The sequence below is a fragment of the Pantherophis guttatus genome, chromosome 6, assembly GCF_059756535.1.
Source record: "Pantherophis guttatus breed Tessera chromosome 6, ASM5975653v1, whole genome shotgun sequence".
Classification (NCBI taxonomy): Eukaryota; Metazoa; Chordata; class Lepidosauria; order Squamata; family Colubridae; genus Pantherophis; species Pantherophis guttatus.
Window position 1 is genome coordinate 33,929,101 of NC_142068.1, and position 24,811 is coordinate 33,953,911.

General features: G+C 36.2%; 2 protein-coding genes across 9 annotated transcripts in view; both read left to right on the forward strand.

Annotated features, from left to right (window-relative positions):
- The first annotated feature begins 4,748 nt into the window (after positions 1–4,748).
- RNF228 (ring finger protein 228) lies at positions 4,749–7,089 on the forward strand. Its single transcript, XM_034439429.2, has one exon. The coding sequence runs from the start codon at positions 6,025–6,027 to the stop codon at positions 6,892–6,894; it is 870 nt and encodes a 289-aa protein (XP_034295320.2). The 5' UTR covers positions 4,749–6,024; the 3' UTR covers positions 6,895–7,089.
- The window catches only part of PAX3 (paired box 3), a 121,008-nt gene continuing 102,592 nt past the window's right edge, over positions 6,396–24,811 (forward strand). For 2 of the 8 annotated variants that reach the window (XM_087872676.1, XM_087872680.1), the window contains exons 1-4: positions 6,407–7,297; positions 12,152–12,258; positions 18,405–18,494; positions 20,450–20,529. The gene's annotated coding sequence lies outside the window, so the exon portion shown is untranslated. Of the gene's footprint in view, positions 8,099–12,151; positions 12,259–18,404; positions 18,495–20,449; positions 20,530–24,811 lie in introns of all 8 variants that reach the window. The other 6 variants (XM_087872675.1, XM_087872679.1, XM_087872678.1 and 3 more) reach the window with 4 other exon arrangements.

The following is a 24,811-nucleotide window of genomic DNA, read 5'->3' on the forward strand; positions in this document are numbered from 1 at the left end:
TATGCTACCCAGAGTCACATATTGAAAGTATTTAATTAAATAAAGATATACAGAAGTAAGTTGTGGTTAACAGCCACATGGTTGTTCCAGCCAAACTTTGGAGTCCACAAATTCATGCTTCAGCTAGCACCCTGGATAGCTCCATGTGGATTTTAAACTGGATATTCAAGTGAATAAGTTTAGATATTCCTATAGCAGCAGTTGGTCCCAAACTATGGTTTTAGTTCAGTGGTTCTCAACTTTCTTAATGCCGCAACCCTTTAATACAGTTCCTCATGTTGTGGTGACCCCCAACCATAAAATTATTCCTAAAACCATCGAAAATATGTGTTTTCTGATGGTCTTAGGTGACCCCTGTGAAAGGGTCGTTCAACCCCCAAAGGGGTCGCGACCCACAGGTTGAGAACCACTGTTTTAGTTGAAGCTGAAAGAGTAGCTAGCATTTCTTTCCAAATGCAGTTTGGAAGGAAATTGAAAAAGATTATGCTTGCTTCAGCAGTGTTGATTCCAACAGTGAAGCAAGGAAATGGGACAGATGCAAAAACTTCTGGACCACTTAAAAGTGATTTTAGCTCTGTGGCAGAGTACTTGTAGCATTCTGATAAAAGTTTCTTCAGAAAGTAAGTGAACTTGGCAGAAGATCCTTCCCAGTGAAATGACCAATAATGGATATGGCAGGCCAGTGTCCTGACTCAACGTGCACACAAGACATTAAAAAAACTGGGGTTAAAAGGACTCAACTGACAACTATTAGTCAAGTTATATAGCAATCACTTTCAGCCAAATCAAATCAAAATGTTTATTATGGCTTACGAGCCAGAAAGTACAACAATAAAATGCATGAATCTGTAATTAATAAAATCTTAAACATTGCAAGATTACATAAAATACTATTATAGTAATTGTAGTAGAAATAGCAGTAACAATCATTAAAATTTGTGCTAAATCACAATCAGAAGTAGGACAGATACAACAAATGGTGACAAAAACATTCTGTGCTATAAATATAAGTTTAAAAAAGCCAGCATTAGGGCCCACTAATCATCTTCAACCATAACACCTCTCACTTCCTGCTTCCTGGAATGACTGCCCAGTAAGTATTTTGCCATCATGTGAGAGAAGACTGATACTTCTTTTATTCTATTTATTTTTTTAAAAAAGATCCAAACTTGTTCAAATTATGCTGATAATAGTAGAGATATTGTTAGAAGAACAATTTGTTTTAGTAGTTGCTGCTTCTCCCTACCTTATTTTCCTAGTGGAGTAGTGGCAGCTTAACCGTTGATAGTCTGTATGACATATCTAATCATAATTAGGATTAATTAACCTACAAGCCTGTGATTACACATTGTGGTTGACTAGTTAATTTATTTATTTATATTTATTAAATTATATATCTGTCCAATCAATAAATGACTCAATGGTGAGGTCAAATAAAAAGAACACGTAACAGCCAAACAAATATAAGCAATAAAAAGAGTATGACCTGCAAGGTAATTTCATTCTGCCATGCAGTCAAAATATTCAATAGGCACAAAACCTATCAACGTAGTGCTGGGGGAAAGCCAAGTTTTAAAAGCTTTTCAAAAGGCAGTTAAGGTCAAGGCTATCCAGATCTCAGGGAACGCTATTCAAAAGGGCAAGCTTGGGAATAGAGAAGGCATATCTCCTGGGTCCTGCCACAAGACACTGCTTAAGTGAAGGGACCACAGCATGCTCAACCTGTCAAAATCGTAAGGCACATTGTTCACATTTTAATTTGTCTGGGTTCAGATGACCCAGGATCCATGACAATTCAAGGCTGTGCATATCTTAGAAAAAAAGAATATCAAGATTTGTTTAATGGAAGAAGATTCTTTTTCCCCTACTCATGCAGTTGCTCAGCTCATCTTAAGGACTATTGGCTCCAACTTCCTTTGCTCAAGGATGAACAAATTGAAAGAGTGACCTCTCCAAGAGAATAGATCTTTATTTAGCCTTGGCATTTTTTAAAATGTTGCTATGACATTGTTCAAACCTGGAATGTGTAAAGAAGAGTATTTCTGAGTATATATAAATAGGTTTTTGCAAGTCAGCTGCAATTCACCTTCATAAGCTGCTTTATATCATATACTGTAGCTAATAAGAATCTCCTTGCCTAAGTATTTTGCATCACTCAGTTTCATGCAATTTTATATATATATATGATTGTCCTGCTCACATAGCAATTCTGGGCAGCTTATAGATCAGTGATGGCTAACCTTTTTAACCCGAGGAGACTGGAAGTTGGCAAACATGCCATTTTCGGCCTCCAGGAAGTTGGGGAAGGCCATTTTCGCCCTCCCCAGACTTCTAGAAAGGCTCTGGAGGCTGGGGAGAGAGAAAAACGGGCCTTCCCCATCACCCCGAGGTCCTCCGGAGGCAGGAAACAGCCTGTTTCTCTACTTCTGGTGGGCTCAGAAGGCCCAAAAATCAGCTGGCCAGAACGCGCATGCGTGCCGGAGCTGAGCTCGCGTGCCCACCAATATGGCTATGCGTGCCCGATATGGCTATGTGTGCCATCTGTGGCATGCATACCATAGGTTTGCCATCACGATTATAGATGAATTTAATACAAAATTTACCATAGATTATTTCACTGCATAAGAACACTATGCGTATATTTACAATTTTTTTTCACTATGGTTAACTTAACTACAATTTATTCAAATGAGCCAATTTTTTAGGGGGATTGAGTTTCTGAGTTTTAGCTATGAATGAATCATACAAACTGGATTTTCACAAAATACTAGATTAAAAGGTAATTCGTCAATTGGCATTCAATATTATACACATGCAAACTCATTTAAATCATCCTATCAGGAATTATATTTTGCTCTCCAATTTATATAGACTTGGGTGAACAAATAAAAAATGATATTGCAGAGGCATCACAATATTTCAGTGGTAACTTGTGCATTTTACCAGAATGGCTTAGTAGGTAGAATATACCAGTTGTAAAATTAAATAAAACTGAATGATATTACTGGTTCAGGTAAAGGACATCTTTATCACCTCCTATGAGATTACAAACCAAGAAAGTCTGATTTTGGAGTCATCTTGAGAATTCAGTAATTTCTTTATTGCTTTTGGAGGCTTTATCTCATGTTGATCCATGTACTATTGAAGGAATACTGAGTAAAATTTCAAATTATTGTATGAATTCATTCCTGTATTCAAATTGTATCTTGCTTTACAAATAGAATTTTATGTTAAGGCCTAGAAACAAACTGAAAACTAGAGCCATCAATTGTTTATCATCATTAAAACTTCAGCAGCTGTATTCTAGCCAGTATTAAATAAATAAAATAAAGTTTATTGTCATTGTTTGTGTATACACAGTATACCCATACAACAAAATTCACATAACACCCAGAGACCAGACCCAACTCACATGACAATCCCCAGACACACACACCCCCACCAAAAATTCCCCACCCCTAAAACCACCCAAGCATCCACACAACACGACCAAGTAATGTTGTCCAACACTCCCTGATGGTGGCCCTTTAGTTCATTGTTGAGTGCAATTATAGCTCTGGGACAAAAACTATTCAGAAAATATGTGGTCTGAATTTTAATTGTTCTGTATCTTCTGCCAGAAGGCAATAGTCCAAAAAGATTGTAAGAGTCTCTGAAAATGTTATACAACTTCCTCAAATAGCGAGATGCAAAGATGTCGTCCAGGGCTAGTAGCTGGAGCCCGATGATATTCTGGACAGTTTTAATGATTCTCTGTAGAGCTTTTTCGTCTGCTACAGAGCTGCTCCCATATCATGCAAGAATGCCATATGTATTAATCTCACATAATTTATGGAGTCCAACAACTAAAGGGAGAGGTTTACAGAAAAGATTAAATTCATACCACAAACATCACAGTAAGCAGATAGCAAGGTATAAGTGCACTCATTTTCTCAAAAGTTAGCTCTCTTGCTTATACAAGCACTCTCAAAGAGATCTTTAATTCTTACGAATGGATAAAAAAGAGGCTTTCGTAAACCTTAAATAAGCAACAATCTAATTTTATGCATTTTTTCTATAAGGTAGTTTTTCGTGACAAAAGCTATGGCAGAAGTATTTTAATAATATTAAACGCAGCATTTTCACGTACATCCAAGCTGCTGTACAATGAGAAAATGTGACTTCAGCAAAATAATATACAGGAAAGTCCTCAATTTACAACTATTTGTTTAATGACCACTCAAAGTTACAACAGCACTGAAAAAAGGTACTTACAATCAGTCCTTGCACTTATGACAGCTGCAGCATCCCATGATCAACTGTTTATAATTTGGGGGCTTGGCAACTGGCATATATTTACAATGGTTGCAGCATTTGGGGTCATGTGATTGGACTTTGTGACCTTCCAGCTGGCTTCTGACAAGCAAAATGGTTGGCCCCCACTATGGTTGTAAGTTGAGGATCTTTGTTTGTATCAGGGGTGTCAAACTGGCGGCCCATGGGCAGGTTGCATTCTAACTTAGAACAAATCTTAATGGATATATTATTTTATTCTTTGTTTTAGATTTTGAAACCTGTTTGTGAAAACTGATAAAAAAGATCATTCTAGCCAACTCTTACAGACATTGAGCCACCTGCTTATTTGAGCTGAAAGCAAGAATGGAACTAAACCATTTGTTTCCTAGTATGATTTGATTGCTTATTTGTACCCTATGTTTTTAGTTTTTTAATACAAGGGCCAAATTATTTAATATGTTTTAAACTTTTTTTTAAATTTTGTGGAGATATGTTGTTTTATTGTGACTGTATTGTACCTTATGATTCTTGTCTTTTTATGTACACTGAGAGCATATGCACCAAAGACAAATTCCTTGTGTATCCAATCACACTTGGCCAATAAAGAATCCTTTCCTTTCCTTTCCTTTCCTTTCCTTTCCTTTCCTTTCCCTTCCTTTCCCTTCCCTTCCCTTCCCTTCCCTTCCCTTCCCCTTCCCTTCCCTTCCCTTCCCTTCCCTTCCCTTCTCTTCTCTTCTCTTCTCTTCTCTTCTCTTCTCTTCTCTTCTCCTCTCCTTTCCTTTCCTTTCCTTCTGTCAGGCATTCCGATATACTTTATTCCTATTTGGATTTCTAAGAAGCCAGGTAGGTTCCACTGATTGTTTGCACACCTAAAGATGCACATTGTAAAAAAATGCTTCCATTCATAAAATAAGTTTCCCCAAAGAAGTATGCTTTAAAAATTAACACAGATGAGATGTGAAGAATAGAGAAGGGATGCCCCTTTATGGTTTGGGGCTCTTTTGAGAGAATAAATAAGTCAGAGAGCAGTTGAATACACACTTTCAAGTCATAATGCTGGGGATTTTCCCTCTGGTTTAGCCTGAACTCAGACACAACCTCTTGTCTTACGGTTGCCCACCTGGCTCCTGTTTATTAAACAGTAGATATTTGCTTTTACAACAATGCCTGATGAAATACCTTCAATCATTGTCTTTTTATGAGAAATAACCACCAAATACCAGAACAAAGTATTTTTCAAATACTTCCGCACCAGCTCTGTAAAATTACTAGCAGCCCTGTAGTTCTATTCTAAGCAGTACAGCTCTCTTTCCCTAAAGGGTTTTGTGTTTGTGTGTGAATGAACTCAGCCTTTTCTAACCAGCTGTTCTCTCATTTGTAAGACTACAATTCCCAGTGACCTCCTATTTTGGGCATTCCCGTGCCCAAACTCCAGAGAAGCCGCAGACTGGGGAGGTTTAGCTAATGTCCCTGGGTGTTGCATGCTTCTTGGCATCCTCGAGCAGAAGCCGCAATTCAGAAGGGGGTGAGGAGCCAGCCGCCCGCCCGCCCGCCAGCGGCCACAGCAGCAAAAGAAGCACGCAGCACTGCAGGCGGCGGTTCATGCCCAGAACTTCCCAACCGCGCAGCATCAGAAGGGCTCCGGAGAGGGGCACCGGCTCGGCTCCGACCCTCCGCTAAACTCGCACCCCACAGCCGACCTTTCACCCGCCGCAGCGGCGCGGAGCCTTCAGATGAAACGACGCGGCTATGGCAGATCCGAGGCAACCACCGCCCGGTCACGAGGGAAGGAGCCAGCAGGGCGAGGAGGCTGAAGGCCACGAAGAAGACTCCGCCGAGGCGGCCTCGCGGAGCGCCGTCGCCTCCTGCCTCGCCTTAGCGGCGGAAGAGCGCGAATGCCGGATCTGCTACAACCCCTTTGACGCCGAGGCCCGCGCGCCCAAGCTCCTGGCGTGCCTGCACACCTTTTGCCTGGACTGCCTGGTGCAGATGCATCGCCACCAAACCCAGAGCGGCGGCGGCGGCGGCGGAGGCGCGGGGAGGGGCGCGGCAGCGGAGCGCGGCGGCCCAGGCGACGCCATCACGTGCGCGTTGTGTCGGCACCGCACGGCCCTGCCGAAGGGACACGTGCACGACCTGCCGCTGAACACCAAGCTCGTCCCGCCGCCGCCGCCGCCGCCGCCTCCGGACCGCTTGCAGCTACTGCCCCTCTCGTGGGCGCCTCGGCCTACGTTTCAGCGCCCCCTGCCGGAGCAGGGCGGAAATGGCGCGCTTTCTCCCGAGGCTGCTGAGGCGAGCGGCGGCTGCAATGAAACCGGCTGGAGCCGGAGGCAGGAGATGCGGACCGTGCGTTGCGTGTGCATCGTCTTTACCTTCTTCTCCATGATGGTCGTCTCTATCACCGGGCCCCTCTTCCTCAACTACAGTGGTTGGGTGGAGCTCTTCATGGTGTCGCTCTTCCTCGTGGTTGCCATCGTCCTGGCCCTCCTCTCCGTCATGCCTTACCTCCTCCACAGCCGCGGATACCGGACTGTGGCCGCGGCCTTGCTCGCGGGAGAAGGAGCGAGCGTCCCCCGAGGGGCGGCGCTCGGCCGGATGCCGATCTCCAGCCATTCGTAGGCAGCTCTTTGCCCGACCGCTAGGCCGAGATCAGGTTCCTTTCCTGAGAATTCGGCAGCTGTTAAAAGCAAACAGAGCCTGGCCAGAAAGTGGCTGGCGAACAGGTGATGGTGCGAGTGCGCGCCGTGCCCTGCTCGCCCAAAGGCCACGCGAAGGTGTTGCCCTGAAAGGAAGGGCGGCCTGCGCCACATATAATATAAGAAAGGGGTCCGGGTTGTGGTTGTGAACTGCCTGGCTCCTGTGTGAGACTTAAGGTGTCATAGAGAAAAAGTTACAGGTCAGTGGCAGAGCCGTTGCTTTGTGTGGCATCACAAATCCAACTCCTAGCATCTCGTAGAGAAAAGGCTCCTGGACATCAGGAGTGACTTTTTGTCAGCCTTTCTGGTGAAGTCACCAAAGCAAGGCAAGTTCATGTATCTGTCAGGAAGTCTGGTGAATATGTCTGTTTCTTAGGGCTTTATTCTGGTCTGGACTGGGAAAGTGTTTCTGCCTATAGGAGGGCAGAATAGATTGAAAAGTACTAAACTCTTGCCCTTTTTCTGATGTTTAATCACCACAGACTTGGCATTTGTGCCGTTGTTCAATCCTGGAATGTATAAAGGGTGCTTCTGAGCATATGCAAAAAACACTCAAGACTTAGCTCTTGCAAGCAATGCGAGACTAGAGGAGAAGGTGCATTTTCCATACTGGTTAGAATTTCAGAGCTTACATGGGTCCCCTAAGATGTTGACTAAGCTTATAGTACAATCCATGTTATTGTAAGTGCCATAGAAAGTGACTGTGTTTATAAAATTAATGTAGAACTGATTAGAAGTTATAATTTAGAATGATTTGGAATGAAGACATGCCCTTCAATAAATATTGTGATTACAGTGGTCAAAATGTTTCTGTGCTGACAATATAATAATAGGAATAATAGGAATGGGGACAGAGATATTTTTAATTTCAGCCATATTGATCATTATAATATCAAAATGTATGGCTGTTTATTGTTATGCATAATGTGTAAAGTATATATTTGGTACTCTGTTATGATATAATTTCTATACATCAGAAGTAAAGTTCATTTGATAATAAACACTGTTTGTTTGCTTCTTTAAAGAAATAATTTATCTTTTAATAAAATCTTGTCCACTCAGTATCCAAATTCTTCCCTTCGCTGTTACCAGTTGAGGACTGTTCTCCTTTTAAATGCATTTTGAATGTAAGTGCAAGTCCAGAATGAGTGGCGATTGCAACTATGGTTAATGTACTCATTATTCCCAGATCTAAATTGGCCAAATGATCTGGTACTGTCATATGGAAAATGAGTGAAATGGTATATCAGGTCCCATCATTCTTTTCATTACAGAAGCAGCAATAATTGCAATTCCTCTTCTTTCATTTGTATATTGTCTTCCAAAATTGCTTAGGATAAGTGGTTTAGACTTGGGCTAAATTTCAATATTTTATAAAACTTGGACAGTGCCAGGATCATGAATTTAACTATTTCCTTTAAGACTATATTTTCAGATATAGCCTTTTTTCCAGAAAATGAAACTCTAGTATCCCTCATAAGTTTGATAAGTATTCTTGCTAATATGTAGTTTAGATTTGACATAAGTTTCATTATGAACTTGTGATTATTCAGAAATAATTTGCACCGAGCACAGTTAAATATATTTCAAGTAAGATTGCATATAGAATTGTAAACCCCACATCTGGTAAAAAATTCCAAACTGTAGCCATTTCTCCTATTTATCCTATAAATTAAATGGCAGGTTTGAATTCATTAACTATTTGGCATAAATTACACAGTGATCTTGTTAGAAATGTGACATTTAAACTGATTTGTCCTTTTATTAATCACAATTTTAGCTATGCTTGAAAGCCATAATTAATTGTGATTCTTAATGCCATTATTTTATTTAGATGGGTATTTGTTTTGGCAGCAAGCTGATTCTACATTAATGTAGTTTAATACTTGAGTAACTGGTAATTACATAAACTGTGATTGGTTTTAGCACGGATTTTGTAGTGGAGTATGTGTTCGTGTGTTTAAATATTATGTTGTTAATTATTGCAACTTGTTGCTTGGACATTTTAAACTGAAAGACAATATAGAAATATTTAAATAGAAATATTTAAGAGTTCAGTCCTGCTCCTTGAGAATACTCAATGAACTTGTGAAGTGATCTTGAAATGTAATATTGCTAACACGCTTTTGAAGAAGAGATAGAAAAAGAGCTTTTGTCCAATATTAATAACAAAGTTCATTGAAATTAGTTTTTTGAATTATAATTGCATCTTAATGTTTTTATATTGGGGAGTGTGAAACATTTTTCTTTGGAGTGTACTGAATGTTACCTAATATTTTCTTAATATTGCTTTTTGTTCTAAAAAAACACATTATTAACATGAAAAGTCCTAGGTCAATTCTTAAAATAAATACCTAACTAATGCCTATGTTTTAGATGATTTCCTTTGTTGAAATTCTAAGATTAGCTGTTTTGGATCAATGTCTTTTTTTTTTTTATGAAATAAAGCTTCCTTTCATTAAGCATGACTCTTGGTGACTACATTGAAATGTCCCTGAGCTTGATGACAAAACAAAACTAGTTTTCCTATTATTTTCTTAAGGGATTTTCTTTTTTCTTTTAAAAATTTTTTTCCAGTGTAGCCTAAAGCCCCAGGATTTCCTCGTGGTCTTCTATCCAAATACTGAAAAAATTGGGTTCAGCCTCTTGAGATAAGAAAAATTTGGTTAAAAGTTGCCCCTTAACTGGTCACACATATAATTGTTATTAACCTTTCTATTATCCAAGTTTCCAAATACTTTATTTCTGATTCTTTATGAATAATTAGATGTATTTGTGAGACTTCCTCTTTGATATTTGTATTTATTTAATATTAAATCAGATTTTTAAAACAAATCTTCAATCCAGGATTCTGACACAATTATTTAAGCTGTCTATAAAAAAAGTTATTTCACGATATTTGTATGGTTTAATGGAAGTTTGTTGAATACAGGAGAGTTGATTGTACCCTGAAAAATACGTCATTGACATATACCGCTTGGTCAAGTTGATTGTACCCTGAAAAATATGTCATTGGATATACCGTTTGGTCAATAACACCACATTTCTCCTATAAGAAATTAAGTAAAAATATACTTTAAAGAATCAAAAGTAAATTCACTTTTATCAAACTGAATAAAAATTAAAAGAAATGTGTTTTCTGCCTATCACAAACACAATAAATACATAGAACACAATTGGACTAATTTGTAAGTAGGTGTGTAAAAGATGTGCTCTTGACATATTGTCACAATAGCATAATGACAAAGTGAAATGTAAAAAAGGAAGCACATCTTTCATGCATTTGAAAGTATTTTCAACAAGTTACGTACAGTATCTAGAAGTATTCAATGATTGTAAATAAATTATACCAATTCAATCAGCAAAATAGGATTTAGAAAAAAAAGTCGCACAACAATAGAAAAAAAAAGTGCACTACATTGAACTGAATGCTTTTTTGTTTGTTTGTTTCCAAATATATAGCAAACCTGTTTCTTAGAACTGGGAACTATATGAATTATATTAATTAGTATGAATATATTTAATGATGAAACCTATTTTTAAATATAACTTGTGAAATGATTTTTACTGTCATTCCCTTCACACTTTCAAACATTTTGTCTGCCTACTGATAAATACATTATTTGGACAGATACATATATATAACTATTCATGAGAAAAATATTTTACTCATGAATAGTTTCATATGAGCGACCTAGAATACTGTTGTGAGTTACCTAGAATCATTATATGAAATAGATGGCCATATAAGTCTTATAAATAAATAAGTAAAACTTAAGGATACAAATCACAGATACAGTAGATTTTTTTCCAGATTGTAATGTTTTTCAGGGAAAAAAGGAAGAGTGGGGCCATCTGATTCTTGCATAGTTTCCCTTTTCATTTTTGCAATATTGTTAAGACTAAGGTTCTCATCATTAGTTGATTAAATTGTGATATTACAATTTTCTTTAGAAATCTATTGAAAAATATGTATAAAAATAAAATGTATAAAAACAAGTCTTAACAAGATTTGTGGATGCCTGCTGCCCTCATCTGGAAGAATATCAGTAGGCTGCATCAATCAAAATAAATTTAAGTCATCTGGTTTTTATATTTTTGAAATTACAATACTGTAAAGGAAATTCCTGAAGGCACTAAATAAATGAAAAATTGCAGCAGCTTTTTTTTAACTAAATTTTTCAACTTTGTGTCTTTCTTTACTGAAGAAAGCATTCTTTACTTCAGTTCATGCTAGAATATAGCAAACTTTAGTTTTTAAAGGTAGAAAAGATATTTCAGGTAATACCTTTTTTTTTTTTTTGTTTCATGTTTTTCTTTCAGACACCTTTTACTATTTTCCTTTGCCTTGATCTCATATACAACTTGCAGTTATATGGTTTCCTTCATTTAGGCACTTGTTTTTAAGTTTATTTACCTTTTCTCTGGACCTGAATAGCTGAATAGACAAATCATTCTTCTTAGATCAATTAGTATGTGAACCTTTTCTGATGAGGATTTGTGGTCTGCTCAGAAGGAATGTTCACATAAACTTTCCATAGTATCCCATTGACTCAAGCACTCAGTGGCAGAAGGTTCAGTATAATATATTACAGATAAATAATAATAAATCTTTATGAGAAGATCAGAAAGAATTATTCAGACACTAGCTGTTGTTTATCAGATATTCTTTTTTTCTGTCCTTACGGAGGGATAAAAAGATTTTAGCAAAAGTTGATGTTCATTAATTAAAATATGTACAGCATGTGATTAATTCATTAAAACAATTATTAATATAAGCACATAGGAAATTCAATTACACTATATGCAGATTTTGATATCTTAATGCATAGTTTTAGTTTATCATTTTAATGCCTATGTTCATTATGACTTGATCATAATTTTTGTTTTCTTAAAGAGTGAGTACTTATCAGCTTTTGTTGACATTACTCTAGTAGGGGTTTATTTTTAGTGAGGAATCTGCTGTAACATTTAAGGTTTCATAATTGCCTGAACCAAAGAGACAGACGTGTGCGCACATTAAGAAATCCATATTAAAACATATTTTAAGTAATCAGAGTTAGAGTCAAGGTTCTAATATAGTATGTGACAGCATAGAAAAATATAAATGTATGTTTTAAGTAATATAGTAAATAACTGTCAACAAATATCATTATAAATTAATGTTGGATCTGTTTCAGGGCCAGTCTGATCTACTGGTTAAGAAAACCATTAATACTAGTCCTACCGAAGGCAGGAAAATCGATTGGGTGACTTTGGGCCAGTCATTATCTCTCATCCCTCCATGGTAATAAGCCACTAAGTCAATTTCTATAGCAACCAATGGATCAACATTCAGTTGATCAGAAAAAAGTTGATTTTGTACTTGTGGGAAAATGCTAGGAAAAGAAAAGAAAAAGTTGGATCTCTTGTTTACAGTTCAGAGGAATAATAACAAAGCTGTAATTACATTTCTTTATGCTTGAATAAAAAAATAAAGAATAGAGGAGGAGGATATATAAGACATGAGAAACTATATTTCATAAAGCAGGAGAATAATATTTAACAAAGAATGATGATTGATAAAAAACATCATTTTTGAGTAGTAAGGCAGGAAAGAGCAATAAAAAAGCAATAGTTTGTTTTTTTAAGATGCAATGAAATCTCTTGAGTTATGAATAGCATTTTCACAAATGAAATGTTTTGTTGGATGAATAGATAAAATTATTGCCTTAAAATCTAAAACATATTTATGGTACAATAATAAAGAGATGCTGTTAGAAGCAAAAACTGAAGTTATTTTCTGATAGTCATTTCTGAATTAAATAGTGTTTGAAACAGATGAAAGTATTATCTCTATTTTTGCCACATTACTCTGAGAAGCAATGTACATTTGTAGGCAGAGGGGTAGAATATAAAAAACTGTGTTTTTCTTTTTCCATACTTCTACAATGTATTTGGAGTATAAGACTATCATGTTATGTGTGTGTAAGAAACAGATTTTTTTCACTTATTTTTGGTTTATTAGCTTTGATTCTGTCCTCTCCTCTTTGTCAGCTGCTGAATGAGATCATACTGCGATATTGCTATCCATAGCCAAAAGAAACCCAGCATTTCCTCTGTGGATGGGTAGATCATTGGGAACATATAATGCCAATTCTTTTATATTTTTATCCACTGTTTCTTTCCAGGCATACTGTAAAGCACTGTGAGACACTGGAGACTTTAAATTATTAGCATGATTTGCAGTTTTAAATTAAGAATTGCTGCTTTTTGTGTTAATTGCTACTGCCAATCTGCCTTGTCAAAACTGCAAAGGCTTACAGAAATCACAGGCCATACAATCTTATGCTGTTTACTTCCATTAAGTCTAAATCCATATATATTTATCTGGACTCAATATAAATAATCATGCAAAGAAATGCGATATACAGTTACTTATTTTTCTATCTATTATCCATTACTACTGCAGATCTCTGCAAAACAACTCATTAAAAAAGAAATTGCAACTAAAATCGCCCGATATACCAAGTGCCAGAGATTGAAAGATATTGTTCCTTCTTTCAGTCAGTGAATAATAATTAAAAAACAATAACCGATAACCCTAACATACCACATCATACTAAGCCAAAACCAAACAAACCACATTATGGCTTAGTGTGTTATGAAACAGCAGATTTGATAGTTTATTCACCACCTCACATTACAGGAGAAGAAAAAGTGTGTGTGTGTGTGTGTGTGTGTGAGAGAGAGAGAGAGAGAGAGAGAGATTTGTTCATAGCTTGAACTGCTTACATTAAAGCAACTCTCCCTGTTTTAATATGCAAAGCTACCTGTGTGATTTATCCTGAAATATCATAAATTTCCAATCATATCAACCCATCCTATCAGATCAATGTTGCATATTGCATGTGCTATACATGAAGGAATGTCATTTGACCAGACCAAGGAAGAGCTGCTTTTCTGCCACAGCACCTGCTCTTTGGAACATCTTCTCTCCTCTAGTTAGACTGGCCCCGAGCTTGAACCTTCTGGAAGGTCCTGAAAACAAAACTTAGCCATCTGGCCTGGGTATCCAGTGGTTGCATTGCTAGGGAAATGGATGCTGTTCTCCCATAGATTTTTTAGAAATCATTTTATTGTTTTAATGTTTTAACAATTTTTGCTGTGTTTTGGTGTGTGTGTGTGTTTACACACGTGTGTGTTGTAAGCCACCCAGAGCTATGAATGTCAGATTGGCAACTATATAAATATAACAAACATAAACAAATTAATAATAATTAATTGTTAGCTAATTGTTTTCTTCAAATTCTTCACAAATATCTAGAGGAAGAAATATCAATATGGCATGTAAACGTTTTGAAGTCAGTGTGAGTTACCATTACCACGATCTTCTGATAGCATCACAATGGGCACACCTTCTGAAGCTGTGCAAAAGTCCCTAGCCAGGAACTCCACCTATTGCTTAAGCAGAAGCTGTGAATCCAGGAGAATCCCTAAATCAAAGACGAGCATCATGGGAACTACAGTTCTACCTATAATAATTGACTGGTTAGGTGTCATAAAATAGTGCCGAATTTTAGTGAATGTAAATAGATTTTGTCAAGGAGGATTTGTTCACAACCTGATCCTTAAGATTTTCAACAAATTACCCATTGCTACAATAATTGAATCCATCCAATCTAGAATAACTACTGAGACCAAAGCCAATCCAAAACCACTGGATTTCCACAAGTATATTGAGGAAAAGTAAATTGGGAGGGAATGGGACAACTTGCCACAGCCAACTTGCTGTGGCAACTTGCAGCGGGCAAACTCGCTATGGCCAATTCGCTGTAAGACAACTCATTGCGGGACAATTTAACAATTTAATTTAATTATTTAAAATAAATAAATATTCTAATTTTTTCCATTCACAATTCATTGTGTTCCTCCTTTTGCATCTTTTAATTATCCTATTCCACCATTTCTTTGATATTAGAGTAACTCTTGTCCCACAGCGAGGTGTCCTGTGGCGTGATGGCCATGGCAAATTGTCCTGCAGCAAGTTGGCTGTGGCAGGTTGGGCATGGCGAGCTGACTGTGGTGAATTGTTGGGAATTAATCTGAGCTAATTTATTGCTGTTTCAGGCTTTCAATGCCATCTTCAGCCCCGAAAGAAAACCACAAAGAAGAACAGACTAAAATATTCATTCTTACATTCTAGTTTTATCTGCAAAGAGTTGTTTTTTATTATTTCTGGAATATCATTCAGTTGGGCATCCCATTACCCAATCTTAAATGTTACAATCCAGGGAAGGCTTTACAACTATACTGGCCACTTGGATCTTCAAATTCTGTTGGTGTAGCAAACTGTTGACAGTCTATTGAAATACTATCTGTTCCATTTACATTTCCATTGTTGAGCAAAAGTATATTGATTGGACTGATATAACCTTTTTTTAAAAAAAAAATTGGCCTGCATAACATTTTCTGATTTTTAAATTTACCATTACACTTGCAATTGTAATTTATCATCATACCATTTTAGTGTAATAACATTGCAATGCAATATTTTACTCAAAAGTAATCTAAAATGTGTTACTAATATTTATTTTTAAAGGGGTTATGTTTAGCTCTGTAACTTAGATTTCTAAATATGTCCCTAATTAATTGGAGAACAGATGTTTTTTGAACAATACACGAGAACACAATTTATCTGATAAAACTGCATCTTTGAAGTGCCATATTAAAACAGGGTTTTTTTTTCCTGTTTCGTAGAATAATGCCTACTGCTACAAGTGTGCATTGTCACTTAGCAACTTCAGCCCTAAAGAAAATATGCTTCCACACCTACATTTACCAACATGTTAATATACACTTAATCATCTTTTTTTTAAAAGTATGATTTAAATTCTGGAAACCAAAAAGAAAGTCCATCTGTTTTGTTATATATGAGACTTGTCTAAGTATAATATTGAGGATGACATACACAGTATCACACCTTTATTTTTTTATTTTTTATTTATTTGTCATATTTATAAACTGCATGCTTCTGATCATACCAGCCTTCAATGGTTAGAAACATAAAATAGCAACAAAAAGATTGATAACATCTGAATATAATAAATAGTATAGATGACGTTTCAGATTCATTAACTAACATAAATGTTCCCAAAGTCTACAATAATAAAAACTTTGAACATCAAATGAATATCAAATACCGACGTAAAAACAATTACCCCTAGAAGGAAGGCTTGAATGTAATTTAAAAAATAAAAATAAAAATCAATATTTACCCCATCATAAGGTCAACATTCTGCTGGGAGGTTATAGGTAATAATAGGTGACAACATATATTCTCTTTAAATAATCTGCTAAAAGAGTATCTGATGGCTGATATAGTAGTAGGATCATCCTCTAAGTGATGGAGTAAAGTGTCCAAAACATAAAACACCAACCTAAAAGTCTTCAGGGGTTTTGAATGCTTTTTCTGCCATAAAATGAGAGCCAATTGCTTTCCACTGGGATTTAAAAATCACAAATGGGGCCTGAGTTTATGGAATCATCTCAAGAAGCCGAAAGTCCAGTAGTCATGTAGATTACACAGTTAATCCTCTAAAATATGCTATGTCCTTTAAAAGACTGGGATAGGAAAGAGAGTAAATCATGACCCCTCCTGAGGTCAAACGCAATTTGTGATGTGACCAGCATTTTATGCTTTCTCCCCAGCAGAAATAGTATAATTTTCCTAACAAAGTATTAGTATTTTCCTAGGACTAGGAGTTCCATTACTAATAATAAATTACTGGTATAGAATTCTTTTATGATGCTAAAGCTTTTGATGTAAGTGCATTCTATTTTAAAGGGCCAATTCCATTTAAAGCAGGCTTTTTTCTTTAGAAAATATGAGCAAGATCAGAATGGAAGTGTATTTCTTTTGTTTATAGAAACCATTACAATGCATGCAGAATTCCTTTCCAGCTTGAAATCCATTTTACCACTCCAAAAAAACCAGACATGGGAGGAATGTGAAATTCTGTTATTTAGAGTCTTATTTGCTATTCAATAATCACACAAATTAAAAAGATAAATAAAATAATTCACAACAGAGACTGGCTGCCTTCTTTTTCTTTTTCTTTTTAAAAAAGTTGATTTTAAACTCATTGCTCTACACACACATACACACCTATGAATATTTTTGCTAATATATTTTAAACACACATTTAAATTTATAAATATGAATGTCATAAATAAGCCTTCCAAATATAGTCCTTCATCATTTTATTTAAATAGAGAGTTTCTGAATTTAAATCAACTGGCACTTCTTACCAATGGTGGGTCTCTACCGGTTCGCCCCGATTTGGGCGAACTAGTAGTGGTGGTGGCAGGAGGCTCTGCCCACCCACCCAGATGTCATCACGGATGCTCTGTGCATGCGCAGAAATGCCGCATGCAAATGAAGCGAGTTTGCACATGTGTGCGCTCCCAATTCCGAACCAGTAGCAAAGGTAAGTGGAACCCACTATTGCTTCTTACTAATTTTACTTGGGAGTCACTATTGGTAATAAATGGTCCTGTGTTTTTAAATTAGGTCTAGAATTAGGCTCCAATAATCATATTTGCAATGTGTACATATTCAGATGAATATTTACAGCACTAAAACTAATGGAAAGTCGGAGCCAGATGCATAAACCTGAGCCTCTTTTTAAGCCCTTTTAAGTTCAATTGACTTCATAGTGTTACCCTAAGTCTATATAGAATTGCATCTTTGGGTTCTGTGGAAAAAAAGAAATTGTAAGTAATTTAGCTTTCTTGCAAATGATTGGTTAGCCAAAATAACTCTTGACTGTCCTTTGAATGTACTGCTGTAATATACTTTGAATAGATAACCTTTGATTTCTAAAGGGAAATGAGATGAAACCTTGTGTAGTATCTCCTCTGAATATGGTCTGGACTATCATTGCCACTTATTTTCTAGGATCAGATAGACCAAATCTCCCAGAACTTTTTGGATCTTAGTTTTGAAACTTTAATATATCTAGGAATTTATTTGGCTTTGCTCTTACAGCTGGATAGTTGCCTCTCTTTCTTTCTTTCTTCCTTCTCTTACCAACCTCTAAATCCCAGATGTCTGGATTATAATTCTTGTCATTCCCAGTTTGAATACCCATCAGAATTATGTGCATTGTAGCCCTGAGGTTGTAACAGGAAATATATTCAATTTTAAATTGGTTTTAAAAGTTTGGGGTTTTAAATTTGTCGGGGCCAAAATTATTTAATTTGATTTTATTCTATTTTTTAAATTTTGTATTGTATGTGTTTTTATTGTTTGGCTGTGCACCGCCCTGAGTCCTTCGGGAGTAGGGCGGTATAGAAATCTAATAAATAAATAAAATAAATAAATAAAATCTGTACAGAATAGATCATGATGATGATAATAATGATGATGATATTCTACTTTTCTTTCACAAGGTCAAGATGACATAGCTAAGAGGACTTCCCTTAAGTCTCTTCCCCAAATCATCTCTGTAAAGTAAACTGGGCTGACAGCAATTACCTAAAGTAAGTACTAAAATAGGCACTTAATCCTAAATCTTCCTAGTCTTCCTGATTCTATTCTATCTCATTCATTCATTCATTGTTGATGGGGCATGGTGGCTTAGAAGTTAAAGATACTGAGCTTGTCAGCTGAAAAACTGACAACCCAGGTTTGAGACCCAAGTGTCGAATGACTGGATGAGCTTCTGTTACTTGCTCAGCTCCTGCCCATCTAGCATTTTTGAAAGCATGCAAATGCAAGTAGATAAATAGGTATCACTTTGGTAGTAAGGTAACAGTGTTCCGTGCACCTCAGCATATAGTCATGGTAGCCAGATGACCACAGAAATGTCTTCAGACAACACTGGCTCCTTTGACTAAGAGATGAACACCGTCCCTCGAATTGGTAAACAACTGGACAAAAACCCTTTACCTTTACTTTATGTATTAAATTTATGTGCTGCCCATCTCCCTGTAAGCCAACTTTGAGCATGCAATAAAAATATATTTCAGAACAGTTTGGCTAAACTGAGGTGAATACAATTTAAAATATGGGGGGAAAGGATCATTTTGGAAGAGTATTAAATTGTACCATTTATAATATTGCTTGCTTTATTCTGCTCTGCCCACTGTGAGTTGTTTGTAATGTCATTACTATTTCTGTGGCTGCCTATAGAAGCCTTCCTTTTTCTTTGAGACTAAAATAAACATTTTGAATTGGTTTGCAATTTCAGGTCATGACTTCTGACCCCACCGCAAGGTTTCTCCAATCCTCTTTGCAGTTTGATACAACTTGGTGTATTTTGTCCAGCCAAAAAAAAAAGTTCATTTCAAAAACAAAGTTTTTCAGTTGAATGTAAAATGCACTAGTTCAGCAGCTCATTTGTTGCAGGCTTATTTCTCATGGATTTCACTGCATGGCAACTTACTTTCCAAGAGTCTGATGTCTATTATAATCATTGTGCATAATGATTATAACATAATAACATATTATATTATAACATAATAATATATTTATTATAACTTATGTTATAATAACATAACATAAGTGCACCAGCGTGCCTACCGTCCCTGTCCTAATATTCCTTTTTACTTACTCTTTTCATGTATTCAAATTATGTTTATACTGTTATCTGTTATCTTATATATGCTTGACAAATAAACTTATGAATTATGAAAAAAACTTATGAATTATGAATTGTGAAAGGTGACTGTTTAAATAGGACCTCAGACAAAAGATGCAGCAAATGGATTTATCCTTTTACAAAATCCAATGTAAGTTTTACAGAACTCTTGGGGAGAAAGGACTACTCAAAGATATTTTCTCTGTAGAATTCTGTCATTCAGTATTCACAGAATCATAAAGAAGGAGCCATTTGATCATCAAGTCCAACCTAATGCTCAGTACAAGAATCTGAACTGAAACACTTTCAACAGATAGCTATCCAATCTCTGCTTGAGCACATCTAGTGAAGTGTAAATCAACATCTCTTTTAGATAACTGGTTGCAGTCTCAGTCACATTGTCAGGAAATTAGTTATTATCAGAATTTTTTTGTGTCATTTCAGCATTACACAGTTTAACTAGATTGGTTTGTTCATTCACTTGTAAGTCCTCAAAAGTTGAGTAGTCCAGTTACAAAGATGATTGCATAAAATAGCTTTCCATTATTTGTAGATATCAAATGTGTTTTCCTCCATAAAAATACTCTATTTGGGACGAGACACAGTAATTTAAAACAATTTGGAGTGTTAGCAAAATATGTGATGTTTATTATAAATTTCCATGGCTTTGGAAAGGGATTAAGGAAAAAAAAATCACTAAGAGCCAGATTATCAATCTGGAAATCAGATTTACCAATATTTGTCTGACCATAGGCATTATGAAGCATCTGCAGAAGTAGGAGTAGCCGTGCAACACTAGGGAATATTATTTAAATTATGGGTTGCCTTTCAGCTTTTAACAATCTGCCATTTCAGGTGAAGTAGAATACACGTTTCCTGGTGGAGTCAGATTAGCTATTTGCCAAATCAAGACCTGCTGATCTTGTCATCTCCAGGTAACAGAATGGCATTGCCTGCCCTATATATGTTATCCTTAGTATCAGAAAAAATGTGTCGAACGTGAGTGTTGAAAGTGGTTTTTAAGCAGCACAGTATCTTCTAGAACAGTGGTTCTCAACCTGTGGGTTGCGACCCCTTTGGGGGTCGAATGACCCTTTCACAGGGGTCGCCTAAGACCATCAGAAAACACATATTTTCAATGGTTTTAGGAATAATTTTATGGTTGGGGGTCACCACAACATGAGGAACTGTATTAAAGGGTCGCGGCATTAGGAAGGTTGAGAACCACTGCTCTAGAATCATTTTAACAATATGTACACTATATATATATTGTGTAATGAAGTTAGGCTTTATAATCCCTCAATAATGGCTAGGTGATGATAGAAAAAGCTATAAGTCACTCATGTGGAAATGGCCTGGGAAGCATGATTTTAGCCTTATATAGGCTTTTGAGCTTCACGGGGAGCTTTTTATGTACTTACATACTGTACCTATGGTATAGCTATTAACAACTATAACCTCTTGTCATAGTTGTAATAGTTCAATTTAATATTAATTTATTTTCATTTTATTATTTTACCGCACCAGATTGGTGATCAATCTTTTAATCAGAGTTCTTTTAATCAGGAGTAAATAATTCTGGTCTATCTCTCTGTGTATTATATTTGTCCAAAAATCGGATGACCTCCTTTTCTCCAATTAGAGCTTCCTAAACAAAGGAGGATTGGAAAGGGGAAAAAATCCATTTTCCTGTGTAACCATATTTTCATGAATCAGTTTCCATTTTAAAACAATTTTCTATTATAATAAAAACAACAATATATTATTTAGATGTCTGAGATTAGTTCTACTAAGGAGATGTGTTGAAGAATATGTTAGGGGAAATGAATGAACTCTCATCTTTCTCATTTTGACTTGCCATTTTGTGTGCATCTCTAAACAAGAACTTTTAGGTGACATGCAAAAAATAACAATTCTTCTACACAGTTGATAAAAATATGTAAAATTAATGTTGAACAGAGAACTAGTCATGAGACATAGTGGCTGCAGACCTTAATATAAAAGATATGACTGAGGCTAATTTTTAAAAATGCACTCTGAATAGATATTTAGCTACCTGAGTTTATAAATGTGATGATTCCACCCTGAGAATTTACTTGACATTTGAATTAAACCATATATAGTTCTATGGGTCATTGAAAAATCAAAAGCCCATTTAGTCCAATACTGTATTCTGTGTTATATATTTGCCAAAGAGGAATTTGATAAAGCTCACAACATGGGCAGAAGGATAATAATTATCTTACATTATTTTCCCTAACTATTGGTATTTCTAAATATGATAATTGAGATCCAGAGACAAGTAACATTGTCTCTGGTAGAGACGAGTAACATTGACACTAATACAGAACCTTTCACCATTGAAGAAGACTGATCCATTGGTAATAACGGTTCAAACTTTTAATACACCATAGATGAGCTTGGTAATCAGATGGTTATACTACATATGGAGTTCTTCATTCTAAATATGATGATTGATTTAAGTGGGTAAAAGATAGATTTAGATATCTGATGAACTGCAGAGGGATGGTTAAGATTTCTGTTTCTTAACTGTTTAAAAATTGCAGCAAACAAAACCAATCCCACCCCTAAAATAAAAATAACATTTTTAAAAATCTACATTGTTTGTATAAAACAATTGCATAATTTTTTTGTGACTAGGATGAGGATAGAAAGATTTCAAGTTGGAGATTCCTTCAGATCTTGATACAAGAGTTGGTGAAGGTATATAGAATACCAACTGCAAGCGTTCTAGAATTACCTCTGTAGAATTCTGAATCATGACCAGTCTCCTTCAACCTAGTCCTTCCCTACACATCTGACAAGCTATACCTATCACAGAGATGCGATATATATGATGGCAACAGAGAGTGACAATTGTTGTTTCTTTGCTATCATCTAGTGATTGTCTGGATTATTGCAGCTGCCTTAATCACTCTGAAGCAAACTTTTCTATTTGCTCAGTTCTTTTTTCTGTCCTTTTCCTTTCTTCTGTCTTCATCCAGTGTGGTGCCTAGTGGCTTTGTGTTTTTATAAATGCATTTTCTATCAAGATAATCTTTTTTTCTCTAATATACCTGGAGCTCAGCATAAAGAAATCTGGAGCATTTTTTTTAAAAAAAGGCTTTTTGCCTCTCCCCTCTCTGTTTGATCCTCTTGTTGACAGAGAAGTGATGGAGCTTTGCCCATCACCTTTATTTTGGATGCACCTGCTTTGGTCCCCCCATGCTGTGCTGTACCTGATCTTTTACGATTGAGCTCTAGTTTCTGGGTTCTTTAAAACAACAGCAAAGAGCTCTCTTAGAAGTGTGGCCTGACTGTAAAAGCAACAGGCATAGGCTTCAAAGGACTCCCTGATGACTTTTCAACCTTTTATTTATGTGGCTATTAATGCAATCTCAATCATGTAGAGATATACATCTTTATCCTTTAAACTGATATGCTGGGAATCAATTAGATATGCAGATTACATTCCCTAAGATTCCAAATGTTAATCTTTTGCTAGGGCCTGGGCTGTTAATTTTTTTTCTTTCTCTCTTCTTTATGTTTTTCTTTTCCTTTTGAGTTCTTGTATTATGTTTCGGGGGGGGGGGAGAAAAATGTGCCCTCCAACCAATTAATCTTCAGACTACTTGATTCAAAAATTGTCTTGAAGGCAAAAGGCAGGAGAGGGAAGAAAGCTAGGAGTCCTTTTGGAGAAGGGGGGAGGGCAAAATGAGAAGCTGTGGGGACAGGGAATATGCAACTTCACTAGAGTGGAGATAAGTCTGGTAGAATTAATACTGACTGAGGTCCCAGCCACAGTTGAATTTGCTCAGGTCCAACTGCAACCAAGCCTAGAGCTACATTAAAAGTTCAGGAGAGCGCTCATCAGCATATCAGAGCAATTTACCTGGAGTTTTAAGGGCAATTTGTGTGTGTGTTTTTTATAAGCCACGGACGTATAAGACATGAAGGAAACCTTGAGCTTTAAAGCAAATTGCACTAGAAGCTATATTCCATTGAAATTAGCAAGACATTTTGGACGCTATCTAAAATGAAACACATATATAATTTTTCCTAGGGTTGAGAGTGACTCAAGGTTATCCAGGCAGCTTTGGGCCTAAAGTGGGACTGGAATTCATGATCTCCCAATTTCTAGCCTGATACCTTAAGCACTACACAAATTTAGTTCTTGACACCTCCCTGCCCACTTTTTGGAGCCTAATTCTGACTTGACTCATATTCAGAAGCCAAATATAATCTGAAAAACCTGCTAAGGCCACCCATTTCATGGAATTAAATAAAACACACTTGCAATACTTCTAATTAAAAATGGATTTAACTATTTTTTGTAAACTGAGATGTTCATCTAAAAGTAATTAGCTGTGAATAAAAATAAGAAACTATATTTGGGGCAAAATCCTTATAATATAGTTTTACTTAATTTGAATGCCTTGCTTGCTTGATTCTGAGATGCTTGCATGCTCAAAAGGATTATACTACTACTGGTATTGAATTTATTGTTCCAAAGTATCAATGAATAAAGTCAGGAAATGTGAGATAAAGGCTTGGTTTTTATTAGTCCTAAATTTAGTAAGATTTTATTTTCTTCTATATGCATTAAAGAGCAGTTTTACATCACAATTCTTTGTTCTGTCTCCACAGTTTTACTTCATTCATAGAATGATCTAACCTGAAAATCTTATACATCCTCTTCCTTGATTAGAATTTAAAGATCTGGAAAAAACAGAAATTAGAGTTTCAGTCTTACCTCTTCACTCATTCCCTTGCTGTAACCAATGAAGTGAGTACAATTCCATTCCCACTGAAATCAGTCAGAAGATAGATTCACAGTGAATTATTAAGAATGATCCATAACCAGCAATGGGAATTCATTCACTCTGGAATGAATTGTACCACTGTAGTAGGTTCACTTGTTTCCCTGGTACACAAATATATTTAAAAAATCATATGGAATCAAATGGGCCTTATAATGTTTCATGCACTTTCTTATGTAAGGGAAAGCCCTATATCTTTACTATCAACATTATAATTCCAATATTAATCTTACTTATTCCTTGGCGTAAGGCACACACACTCTTATAAGTGGGGCTGATAGCCTGGCTACCTCATAGTATCCTGTAGAAGTGACATGATCAAGTTAACGCATGGAGGATATGGGTAGAAAACTTCAATATAAAATGTATTCTTCCCTGACCAAAGAAGTAACATCCA

Excerpts from the sequence above, each read along its gene's own strand:
- RNF228 (XM_034439429.2), top strand. The coding sequence starts at position 6,025 with ATGGCAGATCCGAGGCAACCACCGCCCGGTCACGAGGGAAGGAGCCAG.